The sequence below is a fragment of the Hordeum vulgare genome, chromosome 7H (genome assembly GCF_904849725.1).
Source record: "Hordeum vulgare subsp. vulgare chromosome 7H, MorexV3_pseudomolecules_assembly, whole genome shotgun sequence".
Lineage (NCBI taxonomy): Eukaryota > Viridiplantae > Streptophyta > Magnoliopsida > Poales > Poaceae > Hordeum > Hordeum vulgare.
The window spans coordinates 5,244,157-5,268,370 of record NC_058524.1 but is presented as its reverse complement, the minus strand read 5'-3'; the positions used below and the strand labels follow the sequence as shown (position 1 = coordinate 5,268,370).

At 42.4% G+C, this 24,214-nt stretch overlaps 1 protein-coding gene across 3 annotated transcripts; it reads right to left on the bottom strand.

Moving 5' to 3' along the window:
- Positions 1–290: 290 nt before the first annotated feature.
- LOC123412509 (alpha-dioxygenase 1-like) lies at positions 291–9,173 on the bottom strand. Of its 3 annotated transcripts, none has more exons than XM_045105463.1 (11): positions 9,057–9,173; positions 5,922–6,013; positions 4,651–4,911; positions 3,949–4,098; positions 3,348–3,481; positions 2,964–3,177; positions 2,653–2,798; positions 2,256–2,483; positions 1,688–1,890; positions 955–1,198; positions 291–846 (listed from the first exon to the last, which is right to left on the bottom strand). In XM_045105463.1, exons 2-11 carry the CDS (start codon positions 6,009–6,011, stop codon positions 663–665), a joined length of 1,854 nt encoding a protein of 617 aa, XP_044961398.1. In that variant the 5' UTR covers positions 6,012–6,013; positions 9,057–9,173; the 3' UTR covers positions 291–662. The 3 variants fall into 3 exon arrangements, with proteins under 3 accessions (XP_044961398.1, XP_044961395.1, XP_044961396.1); XM_045105460.1 differs by having other exon boundaries at positions 9,061–9,160; XM_045105461.1 differs by lacking the exon at positions 9,057–9,173 and adding an exon at positions 8,761–8,783.
- Positions 9,174–24,214: the final 15,041 nt, after the last annotated feature.

Below are 24,214 nucleotides of genomic sequence, written 5' to 3'. Positions count from 1 at the left end.
TTCAACAACCATGGAAATCGCTTTGGAATCCCAAAACGGTGAGTAATAGTCCACGAAACAAGCTAGAATCGGCCATAATTGTGAGTGTTGACGACGAACACGTAAATGCACCCAGGGCTCGCTAACCGTGGAAATCGTTTGCGTATGATTAATGGTGTATTAGTGTCTTATTTTTTGGTTAGAGAGGAAGAATTAGGACATGTCAATGGATTGGGCCAAATAGACAATATATCATCCATTTTTTAGGCATACATTACAGATTTTTTTTATTATTTTACAGAAAAATATGATGATCAAGCCCAATATTTTCTTAATTGGCATACGTACATGTGCAAGTATACACTGTAACCAAAACCAAAAGAAAGAAAAGAAAGATGTAACAAAAGAGAAGAATGAAGAAGATGTTATATGGTCTCCTCCTACTTTTTCCCAGCCATATTTAATTACAATGAACAAATAATAATGTACAATAATAAAATGTAAAAAAATAAGCATACAACTTGTGTCATGCAATAATGAATCCTATTACATATATTACACTGACATATTTAAGTATATTTATTTATACTGAACAAAAACCATAATTTTGTAAACAAATAATACTTCATCAAACTTGTCAAATTGCATGCAGTACATATGGCAGGGGGGCTTTTATTTTTTCACTAGTAGTCTGCATCCCACACAGAGAAAGCACTAGAGGACTTCATCCAGTTGGTAGTAATTTCAGGGTAGTGCCGGTTGATCACATCTCGGAGGCCTTCAGTTGTTTTGACCCATTGCATCCCCTTCTTGGTGTATGTTTTCTCATTGAAATTGCTTGTAAGAAATCGATCTGCTTCGAGCCTCCTGTTTATAGAGATGTGTTAAATTAATATTCATATCTCAACTGAGTAGTTATCATCTCAAATTTGGTACTTTGTCTAGCATTCAATATCAGTTAAAACTAAATATCACCTTGATGCCATTAAAATGAAAATGTTGAATGCTGTTTCGCTTATGGCAAATCCCTTGATTTTTTTCTCTGCGAGAAGACCAACAAGAAGATCCAATTTCTCTACATCATCTCCATATATTTCTCTTATGGCTTCAATTGCATCATTGTCACTTGTCAGATCCTCCCAACATTTTATTGGAATCAGAAATAGTCTCCTCCTGAACTCATTGTACCTCGGTACACTTCTCTCCCTGTCTCGGTATACTTTAATTTGGAGGAAAATAAATGACATTAGTCTAAGTGTAATCATTATCAAAGGCATTAGACACAGTAATCCTCTTTATTTAACTTGAAGGGTACATTTCTTGCTTAACATTGTTGTTTATACTAGTATGCAGCAATGTCCTAGTTTTTTAAATAAATGGTAGTTGTGATTGATTAGAGAGTGGTGCTAAGGTTACAAGATACAAACATGATATATGTCTTGGTAAGAGAATCTTGTATTTTCAATCTGGTTAGTACAATAATAGTTTGGGAATTCTTGAAAATTGAGAAGTATGTCGTGATAAATTTCAACATAGTAGTTTAAGGTTACAAAATACTTGTTCTAGTACTTAACTTGTTGCCAGTATGAGTTATTTTAAATATTTTTATGCATTGGATTATTCTTGGTGGAGCCTTGTACCAATTTGACATGGTGCAAAATCATGATTCTCTACAGATAGTGGTATAAATTGGGTCCAAATTTCATACCTTCTAGGGCAGCAAGGTCGATTCTATCAGATCGATTGGTACCATCCAAATTTTGTGGTATAAGGTCCCTGAAGAAACTTGGGTAGTTCCATAGTTCAAGTGCACCACAAGCTTGATATCCCATTGATAATGTTTGTTTTTCAAATCCTATTTTTGATAGCTGATCTTCCCCCTTCAAACCAACCAACTCTCCAATATCGATGCTACATTTTGACACAAGAAAGAAATGGTGTCGGTGCTTATGTCAATTATACTAAAAATATGCTAACCAAGCAGAAAACTTATTGTGGTCAAGATTATACATTCTACTTTTTATTGTATAGTTAAGAAGCTAAAAAACATAATAAATCTAGTTGTTTGTGTCGAGTTCAGTGTCTAAAGTCAGGTTCAGTAATCCATGATGTAAGAGTCGATATCTAATAGGAGAATGTCTTAACTTTTTTTCCTCATTTCTTTATAATCTGTATCACTCTTTTTCTGTCTGATCTAATGAAAGTTGTTAGTTTGCATTCCATCTTCTACATAAAAACTAAGAGGAATGGATGCCAAACATAAATTGTGTACTCACTCTTCCAGGTACGGTGGGGAATTATCTGCAGCGGGTTGCCCCGTCGGATCCCTAAGCTTGAGAGTGCTTGGTATTAAGGGATGCATTCTGTAAACACTCGTAAACTCTTCAGTCAAAGAATAAGGTACGCCATGGTTGATCGGCTTCTTCAATCCCACAAGCCCACCTAATGCCGTTCCTCCTATGTGACCAAATGTATCTTTTATTTTCTTACCCAGTAATCCATACCTTCACAAAAGAATCAGAATATCAGGTAAATTGTACACATTCTCACTAATTTAATTAATTTGAATTTTTAGATGTAAATAAAATTTCCACTTGGAAAAGTAATACCATCATCAATGGTTAATTTTTTGCTTTCGGCAAATATGATAAAATGAGATAAATATATCCTCACCAATTTGCGCGCATTCCAGCTCTCAAGGTTTTAGTCTTGAGAAGCTCGACAGTCCAATCAATAGTGTGAATCTTTGCAATGACAGCGGAAGTGACCAATTTGGCATACCGATATAATTCTTCATCTGATAGGTTGGGATGTTCTTCCTGAAATTTAAAAAAAATTGTAATTTTTTCTTCATATTTTTAGCATAAAGAAAACAAATTAATATCTTTGTAAATAACAGCTTTATCGGTACGATGGCAAGAAGTCAAGAACAGCAAATTCCTCCAAAAAACTAAACAAATAGATGATAGTGATGCTTCTCTTACCTTTATTGCATCACAAACTGCATTGTGTTCCTTAACAAAAAGAGCTTGTAAGATCGAAATCCCAACCCAACCGTTACGAACGTCGCCCGATAATGGCACACCATTCTCCTCATGCAAAAGAAGACCGTCATCTCCGATCACTAGTTTTCCATCAGCATAAGTCCTTATCTTTTTTTCCTGTTTCTCATTATTACCATATACTGCACTCCCATCCCTTGGTACATACAAACATAGAAATTGCAAAACATTACGACATTTTATGTGCAAATGTGCATTGATTTATATATATTCATCGATCGTCTCTATTTTTTATGTTCATTCTTTGTGCTTAAGAGAAATTTCTGATAAAGATCTTAACTTGAGAAAATCTTAAGCATTACTCACCACCAAGCTGTGCGGATATTGTGGTAACCAGTCTTTATTCCATCAGAATTCGTAGGCTGTTCTTTTGTGGCGTAGAACTTGAACGATTTGAGGGGGCACTCATTGGCCACTTCTTTTGGAGCTGTGATTTCAATCTGGAAGAAACCAAGAAAATTGAATTATATATCAACTAATAATTAGAGGTGGCAGAACCTGACCCAGCCCAAGAAACCTGCTCGACTCGACTCGAATCCGACCCGACATTTTCCAAAAAGTCAAACTGACCTAACCTGAACCAACCCGACCAGATCCAAAACTGACCCGCTCCAAGATCAAATAGCATCCATCCAACTCAAATCAACATACGATCAAAAAAAGTTGATATTGAAATTGCTCCGACCTGACCCGTCCATCACCCAACCCGACCCGACTCGACCCGAGATATTCTAGAAGGCCAAACTAACCCAACAAGTCCAACTCGAACCCGAACTCGACCCGCCTGCCCAATTTACCACATGTAAGTACAATATATATTTCAAATTTTCAATGGAAGATGAATTTCTATTTTTAAGACTTCAACAAATTAAGGCTATCAAATTAAGGAATTAAATCAAGCATGCACCTGTTTGGTATCCTCCATATGATCCATCCAGTCATGAACCATGAATTGTATCCATGCAGCTGCTAGTATATTGAACTGTTTCCCGGTGTCCTTGTATTCTCTCCTAGCTAACAGCTTTGTCGCCACAACAAATGGATCTGGGCTCATCAACTACATTGATAAATAACAGTTAATTATTTTATGCATAATCTCATGATTCAAAAGTAACCTCCAATTTCCGTCTGTTAACAGTATGATATAATTAAAAGAAAATGGTTGTATTTTTAAATTAACAAGCACACATTAGTTCTTATTTTTAATACTGACAAAACTCGCATATTTTTTTGTGTGTTTTATTAGTTTGAAGTCAAAGTGTCAAACTAAATATTAAATAAGAAATAAAAATAAAACACTTTTTTGGTGATCTTTACTCCTTTAATTGGCTTCTTAGACTTTAATTTCAGGTTTATTCTTCATTAACTAAATTCAATATGTATAGTATCTAATTTTATAGTGAACAAAATAATAGGGATGCAAATTGAAATAAGCAGAAAAGAAGAGCACATGCATATATATACAACAAGAATTACCAAAATAAAAGGGAAATAAGTGCTCAACTAATTTACATTAAGTTATTAACTTGTATTGTAAGAACTTAATTAGAAATTTGGAATTTTGTAAGAAAATTACTAGATTTTTTGTAAATAGTGTATAATTAAGTACCTCATCCTGTTGATCAACTGGCTTCATGTTTCTCCCAAAAAAGGTGTATTGGCTACCAGCCTCGGCATTATGGGGGTCGTTGTACTTGCCATCTCCGGTGCGGTACGGGAACTCCTTGGGGTCAAACGGAGCACCATGAGAACTCCCAACAGCTAGCAGGTTGTATTTTTCCAGGAGTGTCCGGCGGGTGTTCAGGTAGAGTAAACCGATCGGAACAGGCATTTTGTGCCACAAGTTTCTCTTGTCAAATGCATGAATGAACTATATGAAATTAAGAAAAATTAATACATTGGAAACTTAATTAGGTATGCATATGTAAATTAAATACTTCAACTAATGAGGAATATCAATTGAATAGTTAATAAGGTGGTACACAAGCATGATAAAGCTTATGTATATATGCGTGCTTCTAATGGCCATATTTATGAACATGATTTGTTAGTTACCACCATATGCATGGAAATATAATACATATTGGCACGCATACTCATTTGAAAATATACTTTGTTATAACTGATTTCCCTAATTAAATCGTGCATCAAACTTAATTTGGCCCAATTTTTGAGATATGAAAATGAATAGATACTAATTTAGAAAAGATCAAACAATGAAAATGCGGCATCAATAGCTCAAAATATAATTCAACCTTTAGTTGCGTTAGAATTGATACACACACACACACACACACACACGTGTATATATAAGATCAAATAAAGAAAGTTTTACAAATTTTATTTATGATAAATTATTCTAGTATAAAAATAACTTCATAAATGCCAAGATGTAATTACTCCCTCCGTTTCAGTTTATAAGTCCCGGCACGTGTATCTAGGTCGTCAATTTAACTAACTTAATGAGAGACATATATTACAAAAAAAAAAATATTAGAAACTTTAGATGTTCTATTTTCTAATGATATAATTTTTATGTTAAACAATATATTTTATATAAGTCAAATTGACGACCTAGGTACACGTGCATGCCTTATAAACCGTGACGGAGAGAGTAATTATGTGATCATCTATATATGTATGCATCCTCTCTAATTAACACCCTTATCTTGCTATAAAATAAAACGATGAACACATCAATAACATGCATACTAATTAATTTCGTACATAACATAATATTTATGATCATACACTAATATATAACCACTACCTGATATTCTGAAGGAATATGTATGTATGTATGTAACTGTATGTAGTATGTACATCAAATAAATACTTGATATATAAATTACTCTTAAACATTAATTAATTAAAACGTACTAGAAAGCCAATCTTGTCACCGAAAGACATCTTAGAGAAAACATCACGGAGGTCCGGATGAACACGAGGCTTGAAGAGACCTGAACCCATGGCTACATGCAAACAAATTAAATGAATGTATGATCTTGAATATGAGGACTTACGAAGAAGTAACAATAATATATTCTTTGAAAGTTACAACAATCAGTAAGGTTTAGTACTATATTTATAATAGAAAAGGCATGCAGATAAACCCGTTCTCAGTATGTTCTGATATTCAGGCCCTGTTTAGTTCGCAAAGTTTTACCATCGCTACAGTGACTTCGAATGTTTGGACACTAGTTAGGAGTATTAAATGTGGATTACTGACAAAACCCATTCCATAAGCCCCGGATGCTTTTGCGAGACCTTTCTAATGAGCCTAACTAGGCCTTGGTTAGACAATGTGATGCTACAGAAAACAGTCTCTATTGACGAATTAATTAGGCTTGATAGAAAGGTCTCGCAATTTGCAGTCGATCCATGTAATTTGTTTTATAATTAGATCATGTTTAGTCCTCCTAAATAGCATCCGAAAAGTGCTACAGTGAACTTTGCAAATAAAGTTTGCAATCTAAACACAGCCTCAAAGACAAGTGCATGATTGATTTGTTGCGTACTATATAGGCGTTTAAATAAAAAAAATAAGATATGATGTGTAGGTATAGCTGCTCAGAACCGATAATTTTATTTGAGCTGATACAGTGATACTGTTGTACTCCCTCTGTCCCTAAATGATTGGTTTTCGTGCCACAAGTTTGACCGATATTTGTATCTCCGGATAAATTTATTAAAAACCTAGATTCAAATATCTATCTAGTGATGTTAATTTTCGAAAATGCACTTGGCGAAAATCATGTTTTTAAGTTTTAAAAAATTCTGAAAAAAATCACACACGTCCATACGGATGTATAATACATGTGTGTGAAATCTGACGATGAAATACATTATAGTTAGAGCTAAAAAATACAAAATCATGTTTTTTGGAAGGGTGAATAGTACATTCACTGTTCACTAAAAAAATGAAGGAATTTGTCTTTTTTGTGTAGTTGGCGCCATAATGTATTTCATTGTCAGATTTACACACATGTAAAACACATGCATATGAACGTGTATGATTGTTTTCAGAATGTTTTGAAACTTAAAAAGATGATTTTTGAATTTTTCAATAAAACAAGCTCCATGGAGCTCGTCCTCCAAAACGCCCCACCCTGTTTATTATGCAGCGAAAATTGTATATTATGCATGTAAAACCAATTTGTCGAGCTTAATTAAGAACATTAAACAACTTGCATACTAAGCATTTTTGCCTGCATAAAAAGACATCTAGTAACATGCACTTTACAACTAATACAGTGCATACTAAATAAATTTGGGTGCATAATAAATAGTTTGACCAAGTAAAAAAAAAGGTCGGTGGGTACAGCTTTCCTGATTATTTTGACCAAGTAAATATTTTGAGCTCAAAACCAATGGCGAAAGTAAAACCATGGGAGAGCAACGTTGCAACCTGCTGTTTAATTATGTCGCTCTCTGGGTTTGCTCTTTCTCTTGGTCCCAACGCAAAAAAAGATGCTATCCCAAAAGGAATCTAAGGCAGAAATGACAACAAAGGGCCACTAGGTTTGGCGGGCCGGACGCACCCACCTGTGTGTTTCTTTATACCTTAGAGCAACTCTAGCAGACCTCACATCCGTCCAGCCCGCAAAACGTGTTTGCAGTTCGCGGAAAAACGTCTTTGTAAGCTGGCGCGCACGGCCGCGGATGCAGATCCTGCATAACGGATCCGTAAAAAAACATATTCGTGGAATGTGCTTTTTCAGACCCCGCGCGGGCTGAAATGTCTCTCCCACCAACCGTTTTCGCTTATATGCAGTCCACCGCAACGGCGAGGGGGGAACCCGCAAATACGCGAGTTGGGACCGAGATTTTGCCACGCCCCAAAAAAATATTTGCGGGCGGGGGCGGGATGCGGGGTCTGATCGGGCAGGTTTTTCCGCCCCGACCCGCATTTTGGCGGTTATTTTCTGGATCGGGACCGGATGCGGGGTCTGCTATAGTTGCTCTTAGCTTATCCTACATGTGGGCATGGGCAGCCCGGCCCGGCGACCCGGCCTAAAAAACCTGGGTCAGGCCGGGTCGGGCTTTGTGTTTGTGTCGGGCTCGGCTTCAAAATCAGGCCCGGAAAGTAGTCTGGACCGGGCTCGGACTTACAAAAAATGGCGATATACACGGAGGCCCCTCCCGGCCCGGTAGTCATGTTTTAAGTCCATTCGGACCGGGCTCGGGCCTGCATTTGCGATTTTTTGGTCGGGCTGGACCGGGCTAGGTCTTGTGATTTTCAGTTCGGGCTTTATAAAGCCCGGCCCAACGGGGGATATGGCCAGGTTTAGTCCTTCATCCTATCCTTATCCTCAACTCTCTCTCTCTCTCATCACTCGTCCGTCCTTCATCCTATCCTTATCCTCAACTCTCTCTCTCTCTATGGTCGAGCACCTCCAGTCCCTGGCCAAGCTCATCCGGAGCATGGAGGATGCCATGACCACCTCCCTCTCCCTTGCGCGCAGAGCTGCGGTAATTGATGTGGTTGCCATCAATGTGGTGCGTCATAGATGTGGTTGCCATGCATGCATGCATGCAAGAGGCAATACACACTGGCCTTTGGGAGCCCAAGGAAGAAGTACGGGTAGGTTTGGTTTGCTGTCGCTGCCCTACCATTCTACCAAAGACATATATAGGCCGGCTCAGACCTCAAAAATGAAGGATGGGCAGGCCGGCCAAAGCATGCCGAATTAAAATTGACCCGTATGCAAACACGAACCTTGTGTCTGTTCAACGGCCAAATTTTGGTATGGCTGTCGCAGACACTCATCCAAACACGCCCTACATTAACAGTTCGTCCATCAAAAAGACGAGAAAGTGACTGGAGAATGATGAATGGAATAGCACATATATAATGGAATCGATTGCATGCAAAAATCACAAGAAGAATTGCTGCCTGTTGTTGTCCGTGCATCTCCTCGTTCGCTCTATGGGCACCTATGCACCACGATTGCCCAAGCAAGGAAACAAGAATTCAAGAAACGATGTGAACAGAAGAGCAAGGCTGCTGCTTACCTACCTCTGGTAGAAGGAAAACCAGCTGGAGATGGAGATGTGCCGAGCTCTCAGAACTCCCCGCACGCCTCAAGATAATTAAGATGCTCAACCCATGCTGGGTGCACGCCGCTATATATCGATCGATTCAAGGTTGGCTGGACACGTACGACTCCAATATTAATATTGATGAAAAAGAAGAACAATTAATGTGACACGTGAGAGAGTCGTGTGCAGAACCGAGCTTCACGTGTGACAGGAGGGGCGATGCCATGGCCCCCGCCGCCGGCCCCCTGCCAGAGACGTGTTTGGCGGCCGGTTCTGGGCGTTGGCGAACGACGACGAGGCCGAGGACGACGACATCCACCAACCGGTGGTGGCCTCGCCATCACCATCGGACCTGGTCTGTGAATTCATTCAGTTCGGCTATTCCGAGGATCAGGTTGCAAAATGCAACGACGGATTCGTCCCTTCCATTCAGGTTGGCTGGACACGTACAACTCCAATATTAATATTGGTGAAAAAGAAAAACAATTGATGTGACATGTCTTTACGTTTAATGAAAACCTGCAGTGATTTTCTAGGGTCTTCAACATCCTATCCAAAACTATAATGAAAACCTAAACAGTATATTCATAAAATTTGTAGGATCTAATTTTGTGAGATCTAATCATAATTTTTTTCAATTATACTTCCTTCGTTTCTAAATATAAGACATTTTAGAGATTGCACTATAAACTATATATGAATGTACTTAAACATATTTTAGAGTGTACATTCATTCATTTTTCTTCGTATATAGTCTTCTAGTAAAATCTCTAAAAGGTCTTATATTTTAAAACGAGGGAGTAGCATATTCGTCCGTATTTATCTATCTCTCTGATGAGTTGTGAATGAAAACCTTTTAGACCCTGAGTTGACCTAGAAAAACTGATCAATCGGCTGGAGGGCTCAAGAAACACATAATAATAAAATCTATGCGAGTACAAGAATTGGAGGGCCTAAGAAACACATCTCCGACCAATTAAACAGAGGATGCAAGCTGGCACACGGCTTCAAGGGTCCACAAACCACCATGTACCCACTTGGGGACCCCTATATTTATATTGTATGTACCCACTTGGGGACCCCTATATTTATATTGTATGTACCCACTTGGAGTATCTCTTTGATGAGTTGTGAATGAAATCATTTTAGAGGCTTAGTTGACCTAGGAAAAAATGGCACAATATATAAAAGAAATAGATTAGGAAGGAGGCAGCACATGCAACCTCTAGTCTCTGTACATGTATAGTAGTAGGACTGTAGGAGGAAGGAGGCAGGAAGCACACATATAATGCAACATGCACATATATGACTACCCCCTGAGACATCGACGTATACCTATAAGGAAAGAGGCAGGAAGCACACATATAATGCAACACCCACATGTATGATTACCTCATCGAGACTTCGACATATACCTATAAATTAATAGGAGCATGCAAAACGCACGGAGGCTGATTGATTCAGCACCGATCATTGGTTAGACTAGGACATTCAGCAATCGCGCCCTCACAGCTTTATAATAATATAAACAAATATGCATTTCAAAAGAGATAGGGACAAACAGTTATGTGATGGACAAACAGTTATGTGATTGGATAAACAGTTATGTGATTGTACAATCTAAAGTTAACGGTACTGCTGGCTGCAGCAGCAAGCCGCCAGCCAGCACAATATCCATTTTCCAATAAATTATGATTACCTCCTCGAGACTTCGACATATACCTATAAATTAATAGGAGCATGCAAAACACACGGAGGCTGCTGATTGATTCAGCACCGATCATTGAGTAGACTAGAAACATTCAGCAACCGCGCCCTCTCACAACTTCAATAATATAAACAAATATGCATTTTAAAAGAGATACTAGGGCCAAATGGTTATGCGATTGTACAATCTAAAATTAACGGTAGTGCTGGCTGCAGCAGCAAGCCGGCAGCCAGTACAATATCCATTGTCCAATAGATGTTGTTAGAATAAATCTTGGTGTCGTGCTGGTATGATTGCTTGGTCCTCAGATGATCGACGGTGTGCCTCGGATTTATTCTAACAAGTGGTATCATGAGCTAGGTTGTTCGGGGATCGTGGATTGTTGATCCCGAGGAGGAAAATAAGCGATCAAGGCAGACGGGCATCAGATCGGTCTGAAGCGGAGCTTTGTCGCGAAAGCGCAAGGCGCGTGCGTGCGCCGACGGTCTAGACGGATAGACTATGGAGGCAGGAGGCCAGGTCGGGCGCGTGCCGCTGGAGATCATGGTTGTGGGCCACCGTAGCGAGGTTCAGGATGGGCCGTGCGGCTGAGGCGCTGGAGTACGTCAGACGAGCGGCAACATGTGTTGTATGAAGCGACCGAATCAAGAGATTTGTTTTGGAAGCAAAACGGGTCCGAGTCCCAGGAGGAGTCATGTTCTCCTCGTCTCTATAGCGGAGACCTCCACGCTGGTTAAGCAGCGGCAGCAGCCGGCAAGGGAGACAAAAGGCACGAAGGGCAGGCAAATCAATCAAGCAAAGACGAGGAAGTTGTTTTGGTTGGAAATTGCTATTAGTACGCGAAGGCTAGTCGTGTACTCGGGGCATTGCGTGGAAAGCTCAGTTAATTTTTCGCAGGGTCAGCTGTACAAAGAACCATGACGCCAACGGGTATCAGGTTTGAGGTGGAGAAGTTCGATGGAACTAAAAACCTTGGGTTATGGCAGACATGGGTGAAAGATTGTAGGCACAAAAAGATGCTTGAAGGCGTTGCGGGAAGTCCTGCCGGCTAAGATGGAATTATCATGTGATGGATGGAAATTCGCGGATGATGATTTGCAAGCCTAGAGTGTGTCGTGCAGTCGGACGATTTCGATTGGGTCGAACTGGACAGTGTGTCGGACCGACGCGAGTCGGTTGGTACAGAAGACGGTGGTAGGATCGGCGACGACGACATAGGAGCGTGATGCTGATGGTGACCGACTTCTGGGCGTGGAAACACGCGGCACAGGCTCTAGGGCTTGTGTGGCTTCGACAAGACTATGACGCAGGGTTGATTCAAGACGGTGCACATGTGACCTTGAAGTTGATGGGGCGCAAGGGGTGGACTGATTATCTACCATGGAGTCATGTTGAAGGTGGAGCTGAAGTATGAAGGACTTCACTCGGGGAAAAGCGAGTGAGACGTGGTTCGGACTGGAGCTCGTTGGTCTGATGGAAACGTGATACTCGTCATCGGTCGGTGATGATCGGTGGTACTCTGCAGTGTGGGTTGAGTGGTGTGGGTTCGCGACCCTTGCGACTCAACCGGGACAGCGGAGGCTCGACACGTTAATAGCGGCGAGGTGTGCGGTATGCAAGGGACATGGAGACGGGTCGGGGCTCTCGTGGTCATATATGTGGTGAGACAAACTGCGAATTTAACTCGGGATGACTACAAGCAATGGCGAAATTCTTTCAAGTTTCAGACAGACGGTCAAGGAAGAGCGGGTGATGTTGAGTTCAGGTAACTCTTATGTGCGACACCCAATATGAGTTGTTCACTTTCACGCAGGTCAGCGATCGGTGTGTGATGGTGTTGGATACTCTGGAAGTTGGGAGCATAACCACTAGTGGAAAACGGGCCTTTGGCCGGGACCCTTTAGTCCCGGCCTGCCTCTGGGCCGGGACCCTTTAGTCCCGGCCTGCCTCTGGGCCGGGACTAAAGGCCCGGCCACGTCGCCCCAATGCCTCCCTCGAGGCTTTAGCACCGGCCCGTAAGGAGCCTTTAGTCCCGGTTCGTGTCCCAAACCGGGACTAAAGGGCTACGCGGTGGGCAGCCCACATGTGCGCCACCTTTAGTCCCGGTTTGTGTCTCAAACCGGGACTAAAGTCCTCTGCCTATATATAGCACATCCCCCCTCTCCCCTCTTCCTTGCATTTTTCTTGGATGGAGGATTGTGGGTGTGTGCTAGCTCTCCACTTTTTTTTATGCAGTAGAGGTGTTTGTTGAAATGTGTGTTAGAGCGATGCCGCTTCAGTTCACCGAACACAACTACGATATGAGATGCCTGAGCCACGCTTAAACCTCTTCCTCTTTATTTCTACTTATTCTAAAAGGTTAGCAACTATATTTCCTCGTTTAGACCGTGCGGTACTAATTTTTAGGATCGTGATTGTATTTGATATACTGTCGTATAACACAGATGAGCCATCCATGGATGTACGATGATCGATGCACAGCCGCTTACAGAGAAGGCGTGCATTCTTTTCGAGATGCAGCCGATGCGAGCAAGCATGGTGGTGGCTTTATGTTTTGTCCATGTGTTGAATGTCGGAATGAGAAGGATTACACTTCCTCAAGAGTCATTCAGAGCCACCTGCTTCGGTCCGGTTTTATGTCGGGCTATAATGTTTGGACCAAGCACGGAGAAAGAGGGGTTATGATGGAAGACGACGATGAAGAAGAAGAGAACGATGATGACAACTACCGATCTATGTTTCCTGAGTATGCTGATACCGCAATGGAAGACAATGAAGAAGAAGATCAGGATGAAGAACGGGAACCAGATGAGCCCGCTGATGATCTTGGCCGGGTCATTTCTGATGCACGGCGAGGTTGCGACACAGAAAAGGAGAGGTTGCAGTTCGAGCAGATGTTACAGGACCACAACAAATTGTTGTACCCAACTTGTGAAGATGGCCAGAAGAAGCTGGGTAGCACACTGGAATTGCTGAAGTGGAAGGCAGAGACCGGTGTGACTGACTCGTCATTCGAAAAGTTGATGGTACTGATGAAGAAGATGCTTCCAAGAAAGAACGAATTGCCCGCCAGCACGTACGAAGCAAAGAAGCTTGTCTGCCCTCTAGGATTAGATGTGCAGAAGATACATGCATGCCCTAATGACTGCATCCTCTATCGCGGTGAGAAGTACGAGAATATGGATAAATGCCCGGTATGCACTGCATTGCGGTATAAGATCAGAAAAGATGACCCTGGTGATATTGAGGGCGAGCCACCCAGGAAGAGGGTTCCTGCCAAGGTGATGTGGTATGCTCCTATAATACCACGGTTGAAACGTCCATTCAGAAATAAAGATCATGCGAAGTTGTTGCGGTGGCACATGGAAGATCGTATGAAAGATGATAAGTTGAGGCACACCGCTGATGGTCGGCAGTGGAGAAAAATCGAGAGAGAGTTCCCGAGATTTGCAGCTGACGCAAGGAACTTATGGTTAGGTCTGAGTACAGATGGCATGAATCCTTTTGGGGAGCAGAGTTGCAGTCACAGCATCTGGCCCGTTACTCTATGTATCTACAACCTTCCTCCTTGGTTGTGCATGAAGCAGAAGTTCATTATGATGCCAGTGCTTATCCAAGGTCCAAAGCAACCCGGCAACGATATTGATGTGTACCTAAGGCCATTAGTTGATGAAATTTTACAGCTGTGGGCCGAACCAGGTGTACGTGTGTGGGACGAGCACAAACAAGAGGAATTTGACCTTCGAGCGTTGCTTTTCGTAACCATCAATGATTGGCCTGCTCTTAGTAACATTTCAGGACAGTCAAACAAGGGATACAATGCATGCACACACTGTTTGGATCAGACAGAAAGCATATATCTGGACAAATGTAGGAAGAATGTGTACCCGTACAATCGTCGTTTTCTTCCGCCCAAGCATCCCTTAAAGAAAAAAGGCAAGCATTTCAATGGCAAGGCAGAACCCCGGGGGAAGCCTGTCATCCGTACTGGTGCTGAAGTATTTGATATGGTCAAAGATTTAAAAGTAATATTTCGAAAGGGTCCTGGCAGCCAACCTGTTCCTAACGGCCCTGATAAGCGCGTACCCATGTGGAAGAAGAAATCTATATTTTGGGAGCTACCCTACTGGGAAGTCCATGAGGTCCGCTCGGCAATCGACGCGATGCACCTGACGAAGAATCTCCGCGTGAATATTCTAGGCTTCCTAGGCTTGTATGGGAAGTCAAAAGATACACCGGAAGCACGGGAGGACCAGGAACGTCATAAAGGAAGAGATGGCATGCATCCAAGGCAGTTTCAAGGGCGTGCCAGCTACGCTCTTACTAAGGAAGAGAAGGAAATATTCTTTGAAGTCTTTTTCAGTATCAAGGTCCCCACTGGCTTCTCGTCGAATATAAAGGGAATCGTAAATATGAAAGACAAAAAATTCCAAAACCTAAAGTCTCATGACTGCCACGTGCTTATGACGCAATTGCTTCCGGTTGCATTGAGGGGAATTCTACCGGAAAATGTTCGCCTGGAAATTGTGAAGGTATGTGCATTCCTCAATGCAATTTCTCAGAAGGTAATCCATCGAGAAAGTCTATCAGGGTTACAGATTGATGTGGTCCAATGTCTGGTCAGCTTTGAGTTGTTGTTCCCGCCATCCTTCTTCAATATAATGACACACCTCCTAGTTCACCTAGTCGAAGAGATTAGAATTCTCGGTCCTGTGTTTCAACACAATATGTTCCCCTTCAAGAGGTTCATGGGAGTCTTAAAGAAATATGTTCGTAACCATGCTAGGCCAGAAGAAAGCATCTCCAAGGGCTATGGAACAGACGAGGTCATTGAGTTTTGTGTGGACTTTCTTCCTGACCTTAAGCCGATTGGTGTTCCTGAATCTCGGTATGAGGGTAGGCTGACAGGAAAAGGCACACTAGGAAGGAAAGCAAAAGTATGTATGGACGGGCATTCTTTCTCTCAAGCACACTACACAGTTCTACACAATTCCACCGTGGTGGCTCCGTATATCGTGAGACACAAGAATATTCTACGCTCTGAAAACCCGGGGAAGGCTGACTCTTGGATTAAAGGGGAACACGAGAAGACTTTCGGCAGTTGGTTGCAGACACATCTCATGCATGACGACACCGTTGGAGATCAGCTGTACTGTTTGGCCAGGCCACCATCTTCGACTATATGTACTTTCCAAGGATATGAGATAAATGGGAATACATTTTACACGGTTGCCCAAGATAAAAAGAGCACCAACCAAAATAGTGGTGTCCGCTTTGATGCAACAGACCAGAATGGGCACTGTTTGGAAACATATTACGGGTACATAGAGGAGATATGGGAACCAAAAAATAAGTTAATGAAGTGCTACCAAATGAAGTCAGAAATTGTTGAAATTTTGTGATGTGCCTTTGAATGGTGCATTTTGAACACACAAAAAGCATGGAGTTCAAATAAGTTCAAAAAAATGAAATCCCTTTGTAAGAGATGAGTTCTCGTTCGAAACCCTCATACTTTGAGAGAGATTATCCGTTTTGTACACGAAGTGCATCCAGTTTTTGTCGTAGCCCTCTCAACTTTTTAACACATGCTATGTGGGTGAAATGATAATAGCATGCCAACTTTCAACATTTTCAGAATTCATTTGTAGTGCTTTTCAATTTCAGGGTCAACTAGCTCAAAAAAAAAAAGTAAATGCACGAAGAATACCAAATGAAGTCAGAAATTGTTGAAATGTTGTGATGTGCCTTTGAATGGTGCATTTTGAACTCACAAAAAGTATGGAGTTCAAATAAGTTCAAAAAAAATGAAACCCCTTAGTAAGAGATCAGTTCTCGTTCGAAACCCTCATACTTCGAGAGAGATTGTCCGTTTTGTAGACGAAGTGCATCCAGTTTTTGTCGTAGCCCTCTCAACTTTTTAAACACATGCTATGTGGGTGAAATGATGATAGCATGCCAACTTTCAACATTTTTAGAGTTCATTTGTAGTGCTTTTTAATTCCAGGGTCAACTAGCTCAAAAAAAATAAGTAAATGCACGAAGAATACCAAATGAAGTCAGAAATTGTTGAAATTTTGTGATGTGCCTTTGAATGGTGCATTTTGGACACACAAAAAGTATCGTGTTCAAATAAGTTCAAAAAAATGAAATCCCTTTGTAAGAGATGAGTTCTCGTTCGAAACCCTCATACTTCGAGAGAGATTGTCCGTTTTGTACACGAAGTGCATCATGTTTTTGTTGTAGCCCTCTCAACTTCTTAACACATGCTATGTGGGTGAAATGATGATAGCATGCCAACTTTCAACATTTTCAGAGTTCATTTGTAGTGCTTTTCAATTTCAGGGTCAACTAGCTCAAAAAAAAATAAGTTTATAGTTTGGGTAGTCAAAATAATTACTTTTGAAAATAGAAAATAGTTTTGCATTATTTATTCAATTTCAAACACTTTTCATTATCATAATTTTGTCAAATTCTCAAATATGTAAAAAGAATTTTAATAAATATAGTTTTTAGTTGAAAATAACAAAATAGTTAATAGTTTGGATGGTCAAAATAATCGTGCAGGATAGGAGAGGCTTTTAGTCCCGGGTGGAGCCACGACCCGGGACAAAAGCCCCTCGCCTGCCGCCTACCGAGGAGGGGCTTTAGTCCCGGTGCGTGGCTCCATCCGGGACTAAAGGCCCCTGCTTCCCGCCTTCTCGTCTGCCCGAAAAGAGGCCTTTAGTCCCGGGTCGTGGCTCCACCCGGGACTAAAGGGGGTCTTTAGTCCCTGTTGGAGCCACGCACCGGGGCTAAAGATCCACCTATATAAGCGGGACTTAGAAAAATTCCAACCCAAATCGTCCATTTCTCTTCTTCTTCCTCTCGTTCTCCTACCCGGCGCGGCACACCGACGACCTCGACGACGCCGTCAGGCTGCCCGCCGTCCTCCTCGTCGCTGCCTGCCGTCCTCCTCGCCGTCGCCACCGTCCTCCTCGCCGCGCGCCGCCCTCCTCGCCGCGCGCCGCCATCCTCCTCGCCGCGCGTCCGTCGACACCTCCGGCCGGTAAGCCCCCCGCCCCCTCCTCCCCAACTCTCCGGCAGTAGAAGAAAAGAAGAAAAAGGAGAAGAAAAGAAGGAAAAGGAGAAGAAAAGAAGAAAAAGGAGAAGAAAGGAAGAAAAAGGAGAAGAAAGGAAGAAAAAGGAGAAGAAAAGAAGAAAAAGGGAAGGAGAAGAAAAGAAGAAAAATGAGAAGAAAAGAAGAAAAAGGGAAGAAAGGAAGAAAAAGGAGAAGAAAGGAAGAAAAAGGAGAAGAAAAGAAGAAAAAGAAAAAGATTTTTTTTGTCATTTAATTCCTATTGTTATTAGGTTCGTGCTAGATTATTAGGGTTAGTAATATTTAGAATTAGGTTAGGGTTACAAAAAGAAGAAATATGAACAAAAATAAGAAAATAAGATTAGGAAAAAGGAAAAAAGAAGAGGAGGGGAAGAAAAAGGAGAATAAGAAGAGGAGGAGAGGAGAAGAAGAGGAAAAATAGAAGAAGAGGAGAAGTAGAAGAAGAGAAAAAATTAGAAGAGGAGGAGAGGAGAAGTAGAAGAAGAGAAGAGGAGAAGTAGTAGAAGAAGAGGAGAAGTAGAAGTAGAAGAAGAAGTAGATTATTGCTTAATTGTTATTAGTGTAGTGTATATGCTTAAGTGTTAATAGTGTTTCTTAGATTATTTCTTAATTTTGCTATTGTATATGCTTAAGTGTTAATAGTTTAATTTTGCTATTGTATATGCTTAAGTGTTAATAGTTTATTTTTAGCAAGAAAATTAATAGAACTAGTTTATTTTTTTTAGTTCATTTTACGATGCCTATCCCGCATCCTCGTCGTCGACTCGGCGGAGGACACCTGCTTGATCAGAGGGGCCCTGTCCGAGACTGGGCTCCGCCCGGCTGGTATTGGGAGGTGCTACCTTTCGGGGGTCGTAGGTTGGTGAGGAGCCAGCCCGTCGTTGACCCGATTCTTGTTTGGTGGCGGTCGCGTGGGCCAGTGAGGGTGCCGAGGCTTCCGGACACCGCGGAGGTGGTACGTCACCGTGTCAGCGAGGAGGATGAGCACGTCCGTCGCTACATGGTTGCGTTGGAGGGCAGGTTCGAGCATACCTGGTAGGTTCTTCGGGGATCTCACTGGAGCTATGATCCTGTGATGGTTCCTTCTCTTTGGGTGTCCACCGCCCGCGCCGATACCCGTCGGGCGCTACGGTTCTAGATATATCAGTGATGCTATATGTATGATAGTATTCGAGGAGTATTAGTGATAATATTCGACGATGTACGGACACAAGAGATGATGTATTTGCTAATAATTGAATGCATGCTAATTTGAATACTACTTTATTTTACGAGTTGGTTTTGCTTATTGAATGCTCAATTTGGAAAAGTAATCCTACTTTGAATACTATGTAGAAATCTAGGAGTCCCGGGTGGAGCCACGACCCGGGACTAAAGTTGTTTTGGAACGGAGTTCCTGATAGAATAATTCTTTTTTGGTACAATGGTTAAGAGAATCCGTTAGACATATTTTAGAGTTTAGGTTCTAGCCAAGACCTGGGACTAAAGGTCCTCCTATATAAAACGACACTTCGAAGTTTCCAACCCCTCTTATATAGTTTGTTAGTTTATTAGTTAATCAAATGTCCGTTTTTTGCAGAACTATGGATCCACATATCAGGAACCTCGAAGAGGAAGAACTTCTCGAAGATATAATCAAAGACGGCCCCGACGTTGAACCAGCTGAATCTCCGTCGTCATATCTAAACCCCTCCGGATATGGAATGGAGGTCGAGCGACACGAAGATGAAGCCGATGGGGCAGGAGATAGGTCCAATGACGGAGAAGGTGATAGCTCCACTGATGGAGAAGCCGGTGGAGAAGCCGGTGAAGAAATAATAAAGTCCGACGAGGTATACATATGAAGTTCGACAATCACTTGTAATATGTGAAAAATATTGGAGATAGCTCTATATTGTATACATATACATTCATTTGACGAATGTTTCTCCCTCTTAGGCCTCCACATCGAGCAAAGCTACGAAACGAGGCCCGACTAGAAAGTTGGATGCACGGACGCATTACACCTTTGAGGTGATATTGCCTACGGGCGAACCCAAGCTTCCTAAGAATGCTGCTGACACATTCAAGAAGCAATGCGGAGTTCTCGTTAGGGATCACGTCCCGATCAGCGTTCGGGAGTGAAACAAGCGCAAAGGGGCAGCCGATAGTGACTATGTCACCGAAAGGTACAAAGATAATCTTTGGAATGATCTCATGTCACATTTCAACCTGCCAGAATGTGAGAATGAAGACGCCGCAGACAAACTGAGGGCCAAAGTCAAGCAGTGGACTCTAAAGAAGATGGCCGAACTGTTCCGTAGCTGGAAGAAGAAGCTATGGAAAAACTATCTGAAGACAAAGAAAGTGCCAGTGTTCGAGGGGTACCTAGCCAAGCAGGCGAATCACTGGAAGGCATTTCAAGAGTACAAGGAGTCAGAAGATGCCCAGGCATTATCAGAAAAGAACAAGATAAATGCCGACAAGAAGAAATATCACCACAAGCTGGGGCCAGGGGGCTATGAGACTGCCATCCCAAAGTGGGATAAGAAAGAGCAAGATCTGCTAGATAAAGGCATCGTACCTGAACCACTCCGTGATGAGTGGGAATTGAGAGCAAGAAATTGGTTCCTTGCGCATGGTGGTTCGTACGACGAAGAAACAGGGGACCTCATCTGTAGTGACGGTCTTAGGATACCCAGGGAGAATTGGAAAAGGATAGTGAAAGAAATTAAGGAGGGAAAAAGAAAGTTCACTGCAGATAGAGAGAAAGATTTGCTCACACTCGTCCTCGGCAATGACGAACATGGAGGACGAACGCGAGGCTTCGGTCCTTCTTACCCGTGGTGGCTTGGGTTTGCCAGAGACCAAGACACTTACAGAAGCCGAGAGAGAGCAAAGAAGCGGCAACAAGATGAGGAGAATGACAAGTTCAACCAGTTGCTTGCCAGGATTAATGAGCAACAGAAGCAGATTGATGAGCTTAGAGGAGTAGCGCGCCAGGAAGATTCTGCACTTGATATTACCGGCGCCCCATCTAAGCGGAAAAGCAGTGTGGCTGAATCTGAGGCCCCGCCCCACGATGCACGAAGAATGATAGAGGGCGGCCCCGGCTACCCCGTGGATGGAATCAAGGAGTCAACATCATGTGAACTCCATCAGAAATTCAAGAACATATCCATGAAGGTGGCCGTCAGACAAGCTTTACCTTCTGGCCCTGATGCACGCTGGCATGGCCGTGAGATTCCAACTGGCTTTGCTAAAGTCGGGGTGGATGAAATCATGGCGGGGTTTCATGATATGGAGCTCGACATAGCTGGACCCGAAGATGAGAGGACACTCGGAGAAGTACTGGGTGGAGTCATCCTATGGGACAAGAACTACATCAAGCTTCCAGGCTCGGCCCCAAGGACAACACCGCCTCCGAGTCGTCGCAGGTCACCTACACCTCCATTACCTCCAAGCCCTCCACATGACGTCGGCCAGCACAACACGAGCCCATCCCGATCACCGCCGCCGGACTTGGGTCGTTCGTCTCCGCCGCCGCCCGCTCCGTATACTAAGCGGAAGCGTGCCACCAAGAACGCTCCGCCAACGATTTCTAAGCGACGGAGCCCCCCAAAGCGCAAACGGTCGCCCCTCCCAAAGGTACCTCATGCTAATCTTCCTATCAGACCTTATGATCGTACCCCCGAGGAAAACGCCAGGATAGCAAAGGAACATCATGATGCGCAGATGAAAAAGAAGGAACCCGAGCCCCGCCCGGAATACACCGAGAAGCAAATAGCATTTGCAAAATACTTCACGAACCTTCCATCACAGTATGACTTACACCATAAGCCTGATGACTATACACGCACATTGCAAAAGGAAGTGAAAAAGAGCAGATCACGTGCAAGTGCAAGTGGGAGCAAATCAAGTTCAACTACAAGCAAGAAAAAATCAGACGTTCCTCAGCTTGGACAATAGGCCAAACAGTCGATCCCACCCCTCAGGGTGTTAACCGAGAATGTCTCCCCTCCGGTGCAGGGGCAAGATTTCGAATTAGCAAAGAAGTGGGCGGCTGAATGGGGTATCTCGGTTGAAGACATTTTGGCTTCCCAAGACGACAGGTTACCCAAGGCTGTGGTAGCCCCTAAGCCACAGTTTGTCATGGGAGCGCCTTTGGTCAACAAAGATGATCTCCCAACAAATATGGGTTACTTGCATACATGGTACTTAAGTCAATCAAAGAATGGGAGAACGATGATCGTGGTGAGTGTCCCACGGGAGTACTACGGCCGCCCCGAAGACATCCATATCGACTTTGATGAACTCTTCCAGATGTACAATGGTGACGCCCTCGACAAATCGCTTATGAGTTGCTATTGTCTGTAAGTTTTTCAATTCGTTGTCTACATATAACTTGTTTAGTTATTTCAATTCATTGTCTATATATAACTTGTACTCTATTATGCAGAATGAAGATTCTGGATTGTAAAAAAAAGAACATCCTAAATATTGGGTTTATTGACCCAGATAAAATACATATAGCGACGCTAACTCATAAACCCAAGGAGACGGAGGAAAACCTCCTAAGGTTTCTAACAGATCAAAATTTCTGTGACCACATATTGTTCCCATACAACTTCAGGTGAGGGTCTTTACTCTGTTGTGTCCATTCACTTATAAGTGTAATTGATAAGTTACTGACACACATATATATATATACATGTGCAGCTTTCATTGGATTCTGTTGGACATTCAAATTGATAAGGGAAGAGTTGATGCCTTCGACCCATTATCGAGACCCTTGGAATAGTTCCAAAGCCTGCAGGACATGCTCCAAGGGTAATTTCAATCTTTCTTGCGCTCTATCGGTCTCTTTCGATGATTTTCTGATATATCAATTAATGAAAAACTTAGCAAATCATTATCCTTGTCGGGCAGGGTTTGGAAGCGGTTCAAGTGCGTGACTCCCGGTATCGAGCCTGAGAAGCTGACCTTTAGAGCGGCTCAGGTAAGTAGTAGTATGATATACTTCCATTTTCAATACATTTATGATGCTAGATTATTGTTTTGATTATATATATTCTATTCTCGTAAAGTGCGACCAGCAGCCACGGGGAACGCATCTATGCGGATACTATGTTTGCGAGACCATTCGCACGTTTACCTCTGAGCACAAGGATCACAGATTCGACGTAAGCAATGAACATTCACACCTCTATTTTTACCCGTCATTCTTTGTTATCATGATTGATATTCATATTCATCTCCTCTTCTTATATAGTACACGGCCATGAGGACGAAGGTCCTACCAGAGCAACGCGTGATTGCTGTTGCAGAGGAGCTTGCGACCTTTCTGAGGACGGAAGTTATAGATGACAAAGGACGATTTAGTGTAGCTAGGGGCCATTACTGATGTTCGTCCATGTAATCGAATAGACGGGCTCTAGTCCCGATAATTCAGATCTGCATATAATTGTATATATATGCTCGCTTGTAAGATAAGTTAATCTTATATATATATATATGCATAATTATTTCTATTTAAATTATATGAAAACTAATTTCCGAACACCAAACGAGGCATCACGTTAATCTCCCGAACACCTAAACCCTAAAACCCTAAAACCCAAAAATAATTTCATTCAAAAAAAAACCCAAAAATAAACAAAATCTGAAACTCTTTAGTCCCGGTCCGTGTAACGAACCGGGACTAAAGGGCCTGCCCCTGGGGCGCTACGAGGCGCCCACGTGGAGCACCTTTAGTCCCGGCTTGGAACAGGGCCGAGACTAAAGGTTAGGCCTTTAGTCCCGCCCCTTTAGTCCCGGTTGGTGAACCGGGACTAAAGCCCCTTACGGGCCGGGGCTAAAGGCCCCGTCCCCACTAGTGAACTAGAGTAATGTGAAGCTTAATTTCGTTCGAGCGTTGACTATGGTCAGGAAAAGAAGGAACTACAAGTTGCAGGTGGAGTCACATGGAGTCTTTGGAGTAGCAAAGGTGCTCATGGGATAAGCTCAAGTCCAATGTATATGGAAGTTTGACGCATGGACGAATTCAAGGTGCTGGAGAATATTCGCCAAGGTAGAGTTTGTTAGAGTTGTGTCGAATATTGTGTACAAGGTAGGTTACAATTGGACTTGTAGTTGTATTGTGTTTAGATAGGATATGGAGTCGTGTCCAAGCAGGGCACTTGTATCCTAGGCCTCTCATATATAACAGAGATAAACACACGATGTAACTACAAGTCCAACTGTACCTACCTTGTACAAAATATTTGACACAACTCTAACAGATGTCTCAACATGCACCGAGTGATGCTGAACCTCATGATGAGGATGACACCATAGGTACACAAGATT